This window comes from Pollicipes pollicipes, unplaced genomic scaffold, assembly GCF_011947565.3.
Source record: "Pollicipes pollicipes isolate AB1234 unplaced genomic scaffold, Ppol_2.1 Scaffold_7231;HRSCAF=8579_pilon_pilon_pilon, whole genome shotgun sequence".
In the NCBI taxonomy this organism is placed as follows: Eukaryota; Metazoa; Arthropoda; class Thecostraca; order Pollicipedomorpha; family Pollicipedidae; genus Pollicipes; species Pollicipes pollicipes.
In genome coordinates, this window is record NW_023597034.1 from 13,803,874 (window position 1) to 13,814,417 (window position 10,544).

Consider the following 10,544-nt stretch of genomic DNA (forward strand, 5'->3'; position numbering starts at 1 on the left):
ATTAAATGTTGCCACCCTCACCCCTGAGACGTCCCTTCGTCTGTAACCACACCACGTGGACTGTGACTGTCTGCCTACTGCAATCAGCTTTACGTAGGTCACTGATTATCAGGACCAAACAATGATTAGGATTCAATTCGCATTTCCTAGAAGATTGATGGCTCATTGCCCCAAATGCCTGCATCGCAATGCCTTGATCAGAGACATAGCCAATGGGCAGGGGCAATGCCTCCCCCATGAGCAGAAGCTTACACTAGACACTAGGCGTTTCAAATGTCCTCCAAGTTCAGGGTATTTTCTAGAAAATTTGTCATTTGGTCCACACCTAAGCAAAAGAATATATATTGTGTCTGATCCTAGTTGTCGGGTAACGAATGCTTTTCGTCTTTGTTTGTGAGTTGTGCGGTGTGCCGAAAGTTTGCAAATAAAAAAGTGAGTTTATGGCCAAGACAAGTAATTCTGCACCTTGTTGGACGCATGCCACACCGTCGGGCACAGGCGTGGGAACGTTTCAAAAAGTGAGGGCTAAGCTCAGGGCGTACTTCAGGGAATCTTTTCTGGAAAGCCAGCCAGATGACCGGGGGAGGGGAGGGTAAAAGTGGAGATTGTTATCGCTATTTGTTCAAATGTCATCGCTATGGCTGCTATGCTAGATATGTATCTAGAGCTTTCTATACTGGTGTGCAATCTTGCCTAGTCCACTCATCTATGTCGTTCGACAAATAAGGTCATCCAGCTTCCAAGATTATTCGTCCATTTCAACAGTCTTTCCTGGGGAGGCGAAATTCCACGACCGGGTGGGCATTTTTGGTCAGTGAGGAGGCATCAGCCTTTACAGGGTAGACGCCAGAATACGGCCTGGATATAGGCTGGTGAGGATTTTAACTGTGAATCGATGGCTCACAGTGCGACAGATTTTTCATGCGCCTTCATTTCGCTGGCTGCTTTCAAGAGATGAGACTTGTTGCAGCATTTTACTCGGAAACAAATTTGGAAGCTTGAAAATGCCAAAAACAGTGTGAAAAAAGCATCAAAACTGGAGCGTCTCCTTTAAAAATCAAGCCACAGTAATACATATGTCGGACACATGCAATAACATTTTTCCGAGTTATGTTCCCTTTAATCACACCACTGCAGAAAAACCCCGGGAAGCTGCCTGGCTTAGGTATGATTGGCCCAACGGACATTTGTCACCAGAACCCATCATTAAACGAATGCGACTTGATTTGCTTTTGTGTGCAGGCAGGTGCATGGCAAGAGCCTTGCCAAGGGGGAACACGGGGTTGACAAAAGCCCGTTTTATGGTGACCGCCCCCCCCCAAAAAAAAAAATCCGAATAAACCAACTTAACCAGCTTAAAACCAACTTACTTGTTAACAAGGGACACGATTTTTTCGTTTTATTGCTTTTCTTACCTTGTCACCGGAACAGAAACCAGAAGTTACCTTGAGGTCAATTCTGCTTTTATTTTGAAGTCAATAATCTGCAAAAATGATGCGTTCAACGACCGCATAGATTAAATCACCGGCGCCCTTCGTTTGCATTGGTTTAGTGAACTCTTTCTAAGAATTCAGAACCTTTGTCAGATTTTTTTATCTGGGTTCTATAGACATTAAGGACATCGCGAAGGTAAATTGTGGATCGGTATGCTTGATCGAAATTTGAATATCAAAATTTGATTGTAGATGGAGTGGTCAACAATGTGTATTAACATGGCCAAGCCATGTTTGTCTGGAGATGTTTAATATTCAATCAGAATCGATTAGCGGTACATTTTATGTAGCGTGATTTGTTAAATACACGCTCGTAAATCCTAGCAATACAAACCTTGACATCAGACGTTGCAGTCTCCACAGACCGCGGAGCGTTAGCCCAATGTTTAACTTTGAGCCGTGGCCTACCGGTGGACAAAAATGACGATGCTTCTGAAACAATAAGCTTTAAACACTTAAACAAATCAGTGATGCAAGTAATGGGACGCAATTTTGAGCAAGCAAGTAACACTCGCAAATCTCAGAAACATGCACTTCGACAACAGGCGTTGCAGTCTCCGTAGGGAGAGTAGCGTTGGTTCAGCGGCTAATACTGAGCTGTGACAAATGAGTGGAAGAAAATGGTGACGCTTCTGAAAGAAGTACCGTCGAACGCTTCAGGGCAGCACATGTTACATTTAGAAGACGATCTGAGCGCATATTTCACGTGGGCGATTTTTAGACTGCTGATAAGAACGGATTAACCCTTAAAGCACTGCGATCTGGTGGTGGAACTGGAAGAGTAAAGATAGAATCTCTATTTTTCGTGTTTCTGTAGCTAAGAATCCGTCCAGAAGACAGATAAACACGGTGCCCGCCGTCTGTTGGCGTTTGCGGTAGCCGACGCCGTTCGGTTTACAGAAGCTGCAGCCCAGGTCATTGCTGTCCTTGCCCTTGAGGTTGCGAGCAGGCATATTCAAACATTTTTAAGTTATTTGTTTAATAATCCATTCTTACGAATTAAAGCTCTCAGGCAAGCATGGGCTGCCAATGTTCACATTTTTCACCCATTTTACCCACCCTATTCAAAAATGATGAGACCTCCACTCTATTCAACGATAATGGGGCCTCTTATTCCCTTCTGAGCAAGGGGCCCCTTGAGTAGAACACCAGGGCACATTGCCGTTCCCGGTCAAGTGCTGAAGGACCATTCCGTCTCATCGCGAAGTGCCTTTTGGCTGTCATTCTGGTGACAGGCGGCGGGTCTCCTGGTCGATCCAGAGGCCATTAGAAAGATATATCGTGCCACATTGTTCCCCTCTCTGACACAGGAGACCTTCTGATCCGCAGAGTTGGTTCTGGGTCAGGACAGGAACCCTCATTGACGCAACAACGTCCCTGATCGCCGCGGGTGATCCAATGGTTGTCACGGGGAGTACAGTTTCGTGTTTTTGTGTTCTTCAGAGATATTGAGGGCTCACTGAATGTATATCGCTAACGAAATGGGTCCCAAATTTGCAATAATAAGGTTAATCCATGTTCGTCTTAAAATGTTCAAGATTCGGCCAAAATTGATTAGATCGGTCAGTATTGGTCAAAATTGGTCGGTCAGAATTGATTACTGATAAAAACCATGTAATGTGGTTTTTAACATACACGGGTCAGTCATAACAACAACAGCCTCGACGCCCGGCATTGCAGTCTCTGTAGGCTGCGTGGCGTCGGCCTGCGGCTGGCATCTAGCGATGGGCCAATGAGCAAGCGAAAAGATGACGCATTCTGAGGAAGATGGCTGGTAAACTAGGTAAATCGGGATGTAGGTCTAATGTAGTGCAGAAGTGAGCTAAACACACCCTGAACCTAAAGAGTGGGGGGGGACAGTTAACACTGCTGGCCCCAACCTTGAAAAGTGGTTGGGCCATGGCCCTCTGCCCCCCTTCCTACACCCATGCCGTCGGGCCTCGCGCGTTCCTCCTCCCCTAAGAAAGGCCTGCGCCGCGACCGCCAACCATCGCGTTCAAGGTCAGACTGGCTGAGATGGAGAGGCGAGCGGCCCGACGGCGCATGCGCCACCCGACGCTGGCAGCCCGCCATCGGTGACCCTGCTGATTTGGCATGACTGCGCAGTTACCGCAGTTGCCGCTCGTGCGCCGGGGACGGGTGGTGTGTGGTGGTCGCCTGCGGACCTGACCGATTCCTTGGCAGTTGACGCACGATGGTGCACCGGTCAGCAATGTCGGCGTTCCGCCCTGGTGCCGTGTGGAGCGGTGTGTCCGAGTGCGCACGCGGCGAGAGCGGCCGTCGCGTGGGCAAGGTGTTGCTGGGCGCCGCCCTGCTCGGCATCGGCCTCAAAGTGTACGGCCGCTACAGGCGCTACCAGCGCCGGCAGCGCTGGGAACCAGGCCGGGAAGGACGTGGTGGTGCTGCACCAGTTTGAACGCGCCACCAACTTCCCCAATCTGTCGCCGTTCGCACTGAAGCTGGAGACGTTCCTGCGCATGGCCGGCATCAAGTACGTGGTGGACACGGAAGAGCCACAGGGGTCACGCAACAAGTGCCCTTGGATCACCTTCAACGGGCAGGAGCTGTCCGACTCGGAGCTTATCATCGACTTTCTGACGCAACACTTCGGGAAGCCGCTGAAGGAAAAGCTCACGCCAGCAGAGCATGCCGTGGGGCGAGCCGTTCAGGTGATGCTCGACGAGCACACCATTATGGCCGTGGCGTACAAACGCTACGTTCTCGACGGGTGGTCCTACATCATGGGGCGCTTCCCCAAGAAGTATCGGCTCATGCTCAGGCTCATGATGCCAATAAACTTCCCGAAGATAAAACATTTGTTCTACACTGTTGGCATAGGCCGCTTCAGCGAGGAGGAGACAATGTTTTTTCCTGCGTCGTGAGCTGCGGGCGCTGGAAGATGTACTCGGCGACAAGCCGTTCCTGCTGGACAGTACGCCGACCACGTACGACGCGGCTGCGTTCGCCGAGCTGACCCAAGTCATATACGGTTGCGCACCGGAGGTGGAGCGCTACGTTCGCGCTAACTACGACGCTTTGGTGCAATACCACGAGCGTATGAAGGACAAGTACTGGCCCGACTGGGAACAGTGCCGAGCCGAGTAGGCGGTCCGCCGAAATGCTGTTCGCAGTGGATCTTGTGAACACTGAATAGTACACTGAGTAGTGCGTGATGTCTTTCTGTCACGTCTCTGACCATCTCTGCGATGTCATCTTAATGTGTATGTATATATATATATATATATATATATATATATATATATATATATATATATATATATTCGTATACATATATACACATCATTTCTTCCATATATATATATATATATATATATATATATATATATATATATATATATATATTATACACGCTTTCGCTCTCGCTCTTGCTCCTGCTCTTGCTCTTTCTCTTGCCCTTTCTCTTGCTCTTGCTCTTTCTCTTGCTCTTGCTCTTGCTCTTTCTCTTGCTCTTGCTCTGCTCTGCTCTTGCTCTTGCTCTTTCTCTTGCTCTTGCTCTTGCTCTTGCTCTTGCTCTTGCTCTTGCTCTTACTTTCGCTGTTACTGTTGTTGTTGCTCTCACTCTCGCATGGGCATGTTGCTGCCTGGCAATGCGCTGTTCGGCATCGGCTTCAAGATGTTGGGCCACTAGAACCAGGACCCCCGCGGTCTTCTCCGCACTATATGTAGCTCTCCGGGATACGTGTAAGAAGTCAACTTTTATTCGGTGGCGCCAGAAAAATGGCAAGCAGACGTAGCGTGCGAGGCGTCAACTATTTCACGTTGCAAATGCAAAGGCATTCATTGATTAAAACGGGATGACGGCAGGACGAGAACCACTGGAACAGATGGAAGAAGAAAGGTAGTAGGCCCAAGGAATGTGTTTTCATTCTTCACCCATGCGAGAGAAATTGGGGCGACGTAGTCGTGATACGGTATGAAAGACTGGAGGGGTCATGCCCATGCATTAAATATAACCTCTAACGCACATTGGGCGCTACGAAATCAGCCAGCCGATAACATATGTGAGACTTGCCAGCGGTCATCACGTAAGTAGCAGGGCCTGCAGGCGATGTGTTTTAGTAGTTCGTGCCAGCCGGTTTTATCTGGATACATCCAGCTGATGTAGACCGCTGGTCGTAAAAACCTGTTGAAGCACGTGAAAACCCAAGTGAAAGAAAAATGTGCCGCGTTTTAACAAGTGGATTGTAAAGTGCTTGACTACTTTATCTGCGCTCTCACCTGAAACTCGTCCAACTGTGGCTGCATTTAGTATAGGTTGATTAACTGCAGGTGTTTCTAGTGTTTTCTATTTTCCAAATACACGCCTGTGGGGAGTTCCGCAACTATCTATGGTGAATTTTGGCCCTCAAATTTGCGCTTGGGTCTTGCGACAGTTTTTATTTATTATTATCGATCGCATCGATGGCTGTGGGTGAACAAATACAATGCTAAAAAATGAACCGATCGATGGGTGGAAAAGGACGGATGCGCTGGCTTTCATGTGGCGAGGAGCTGCGCGCTAGTGCATGTCCATTATCTTGGTTGGTACGACCTCGTGCGTATAGGGATTGCGCTGGCGGTCGAGTGGTACGCACTTTAAGATCCCTAGCGTAGTTCGAGGCGGAAAAGTATGATAGTCTGAAGGTACCTGGTGTATCACTGACATCGCAGCAATAATTCCAGCGCACGTGCCCTGTTATTTCGAACGATGAATCCGGTGCACGTGCATTCGGAATTGGGTCATTAATTTCAGGGTGTTGGAATTTTAGCCGCTGGTAGCCACTGCCAGAACAATGAAGAACGATAACATTTTCCTAGAGCCTAGCGCAGCCGGCTGACACGACACAGTGGTTGCGCGACATCTCAGTTTGAAGGCCAACACGAATAAATCGCGGCACGTATCAACTGACCAGCCTTACCATACATTCAACCCCATACAACCGTAGCCCCCCAGCTGAATGTAAACAGAAAGGGAGATCAACAGTGGCCGCCGCTATCGACGCGTTTGCAAGCTGCTGTCAGCGCTGACAAGCGACTTCCTCTAACAGCCACCGTCTAGAGCTAACGATACCTTCTCGATGATGTCGGTGTGTTTGGTGGTGAATATTGCTTGGGGTCTATCCCATAACTTCGTTCTTCCATGCGCACCCAAGAAAATTTGGGGGCTGTGCAATATCTCGTCAGTGGAGGCGAATTGCTAGAAACCAATGACACAACAAATTCTCACTCGAAACTCCCTACCATTCCACGTGCACAGTCAAATATCTCAATTGACAATACACACTCCTTTAAATGTCAGCGATGAAACATGCCACTTTGACATGCATACAATCATTTGTGAACAAAATATTTGCTACTTGACCCTGCAAAGAACTCTCCCTGTTGCGAGCCAAGTTAAAAGCTATCGATGGATTTTCGATTTTCTGTTTTCAGCGTAACACGTTTGACGAGTTCCATCCTTTTTGATGAGGGTTTGCTCCGCTGAGAAGTCTTCAAAATTGTTTGGTATGATGCCTTAATCACGGAAAAAACGTTTTGCCAAAACGTCATGCAAAATTCAGATTAATGGCTATAACTTGGTTGAAAATCGACCGATTTCAGAACTTCAGAACAAGACTCGTCTTGGCATCCCACGTTATATTTTTTTTATTGCAGAAAGATCCGTCAAGTAGTTTTCTTGCCGTATTAACTTACTTACGGCCCCGAAAAGCGTTCAAACAATAGCTTGCATGCGCATGAACGGGAATATAACAGCACCGCATATGCACCCACCGATTTCAGCTTCTGCGAAAACTTTGGGGGGATTTAGCGAAGACTTGCGGTTGCCTGGGGCATTAACCTAGAAAGTTATTGAACAGGCCAAAATTTAATTGGCCTGACCTATCGAGAAAAATTCTTAAAACGCCAAAAATTATCAAAATGGCGTTTCAAAAGATCGCATTCCAAACGCATTTGTGATAGGAGAAAATGGTTTTCACCATTGTATTCAGAATCGTTGGAACTCGTAAATGGAGACATTGCATGACCCTAGGTAAGCCAGAAGAGACTTAGCGTGACTTATAAAATCGAGGATAAAGCTGGTACATGGCAGGGATAAAATGGGCACCGAAAGGATACAGTCGGCCCATTTGTTTTAGTTCCACAATTTGCCACTTTGTAAACAAGTCACTTTGACGTTCTTCCGGAACTCCGCAGCGATGTCTGAATGACGAGTGTGTTAATGGACCTCACGTGCCTGCGGCGTCCTGGAATTACCGACCTACGGGATAAAGCAACATGCTATGAGGGGGAATTTGTCACGCATTTTCCCCAAAATTTATGTCAATTTTTCACTCTACCTGATTTCATGACCTGATGTCCTTTTTTATTTGACCTTTGATAACCTGACCTGATGAATTTATAGCCGTGTGCCAAATACTAAGCTTTCACGTAACCCCGATTTTTTTGGTCGCACCACGAGAGCACCGCACCGCCAACACAAAGCTTGGTACAAACACCAGTACGGACTGGTAGAGACTTTTACTTCACGTTTTTCTTTTACCCGATAAAATAACCACTAAGTTGCACCACTGACGAAATGCAGGCGTGACAAATTCAAGAAATGTCTTCGGAATGAAATTTAAGAGCTTAATATCGCCGTTTGAGCACTCCTTTTTCCAGATATATAGTCAGTTGAGCTGATAACAAAATTTAATCAAAAGGTCACCAGTTTGTGTGTCAACTTAATTACTTTCGTTTTTCTTGTAATCACGCGCGTGGGTTACAATTTCTTTTTTTCCTTTCTGATTGCCTTTAAAGATACCATCTATGGCTTAAAATGTTGATCAATTTCTCTGCAAAATGTTCCAACTGCAAACTTGCACATATTTCATACATAAATTGGATTCCTTTGCCAGCCCCAAAACATGTTTGATACTCCCCGAAGAGTGAACAATTCATAGGAAGGGAAGGAGACAATCTGAAGCACGGGGCTTATTGTTAACGTCATTTTTGCGCAGTTAAACCCTCAGTGAGCTTCTTTTGTTCATGGCGGTGCCTAAAAGTCATAAATGTAAGCAATCCTAGGTTCACTACCTCGTCAGAGTGCGCTATCCTAGCGTACCCTGACGAGGTAGTGACTTCGGGACAGACCTGGCGGAGCTTATACAGAAGCGTTTGGTAGTGAAATTATGTTTTATCATGCATGCCTCTTCTTACTTTTTTGCATTTTAATCCTGTAGGTTGGTCGGCATGATTGATATTTATGGGTTGGGGTTGGGTTGGATGGCCCTGTCTATCAGCAAACCATGCAAAAGATGCTGACTTTTGTGTGCGATAGCGGAAAGAAGCATGCCCTTAAAAAGTCCGCAAGTTTCTCCTGTGGAGCAACTAATTGCTAACCTTGCCTGCTTTCAGCACATGATTTGTAACCAGATTTAGTCATTTTTTTAATACATCAAGTTGTCTTCATAAGGCAAATTATGATGCCACGAGACATGTGATTGAACTATTTTGATCCATGCTCTTGATTATTTGCCTCAAATTTGTTGAAATGGCCCCTCACTGTTGGCTTTACCAGATTTTGTCCATAGTTGTCATGGTTTGCTGACTGGCAAGTGGCTACTGCAGATATGCGCTATATTTTTAACACAGGAAAACCCTAACCTGCATACCAGTTACATCATGAGGTGGATGTCAGTTTTCAGCAAATAGACCATCCTATTTACAATGTAAAGTAAACATCCCAAACCTGAAGTCATGAAATGTGAATGACAAAATATAAATGAGTGTCTTTGCTGCAGCTGAAAAGGCAAGCAGCAAAACTGGTTTGGTGGCCATCTATAAGCTATGTTACATTTGGAGAAGAGAGATTGTTTTGTGAAGCATACCCACTACTGCCCTTGAGGGAGGGTAGCCATGACAAACAGAATAGTTGTTCAAATTGATTTGATGGGCCTTGATTTGTGTGTTTTCAACTTTGTTTGGTGTCAACAAGCTGCCACAAATGGTATTTAATTACCAAAACACGGGTTGCAAACCAGCCAAAAATAAGCTTATCATGCTTTGTCACAACTGTTGTTGTCGGGAAGATGAGGTGAGTTGAGATGATGTTCAACAAATAGGCTACTCTAAATTACGTTAAGTAGGTTAATTGCAAGGCAAGTGGCAGGAGGAATTTGCAAGAACTAGTGATTCACGAATGTTGCTGTAACACAGGTAGGTTGAGACAGGACGACATGAGGCAAAGCTTCTTTAGGGTGATGCTTAGTTAGGTTACTTTGGTGCAAATAAGCATTGGTATTTTGCAAGAAACAGTGACGTAATCTTTTTATTTCCTGACATCATCTCAACAGAAGCCAGAGGTATGCCTGATGTGTTTCATTTGATGCGTTTATGAGCCAATACTTTTTGTTTGAATGCTTTGTGCTTCCTGAATTTTTTGTTGGTTTTGTTGTTCAATTCATTTGCTTGATTTTGTATTAAAAAGTTATGTTGTAGCGATGCGAGGTCAACACCCAAACGAGTGCAGTCGCCGATAGGTGACGCTAACGAGCGTGGTAGTGTGTGAGGTATTATGTGTCTGGTGAGAACCGTGAGTGTCTCGAGAGGTTAGTTCATTGTTTTTTATGTTTGGCAGTAGGATGAGTGTTTTGTCTACAAATAAACGACGGCTAACGTAGCTATTGTTTGGTGGCTCATCATATTGTCAATCATAACTATGCACATTGCTGCTGCTATAAAATGATATAGCTGGCCCCAGCCATGGCGTTGAAATATATCTTAAGCAACCTGGCAACACAGTGTGTCTTGTTCTTCGTGATACGTCCCTCTTTGGACGCGTTTTCCTGTCTGTCAGTCCAGGCCGGCATCATCTTGATGCCGGCGCCGATGTTTCACGCTGGATCAGTACAACCACCGCAGCGGTGCTGGCCGTTGGCAGCGAGAGTCCTGAGGTGCAGGTGATAACGTTTGCGCCACGCTGCACGGGAGTTCGGGGTGTCAACTGAAGAAACCAACAGGGCAACTACTGACACATTTCTCTATTGTCACCGGAGATTTGTGTTGCGCCGT

At 46.1% G+C, this 10,544-nt stretch overlaps 1 protein-coding gene across 1 annotated transcript in view; it reads left to right on the forward strand.

Moving 5' to 3' along the window:
• The first annotated feature begins 3,603 nt into the window (after nt 1-3,603).
• Nucleotides 3,604-10,544, forward strand: part of LOC119109422 (failed axon connections homolog) — an 8,225-nt gene continuing 1,284 nt past the window's right edge. Inside the window, exon 1 of the mRNA XM_037233036.1 lies at nt 3,604-3,825. Within this exon, the coding sequence (XP_037088931.1) occupies nt 3,688-3,825 (138 nt within the window). The 5' untranslated portion in view covers nt 3,604-3,687. The remainder of the gene's footprint in view (nt 3,826-10,544) is intronic.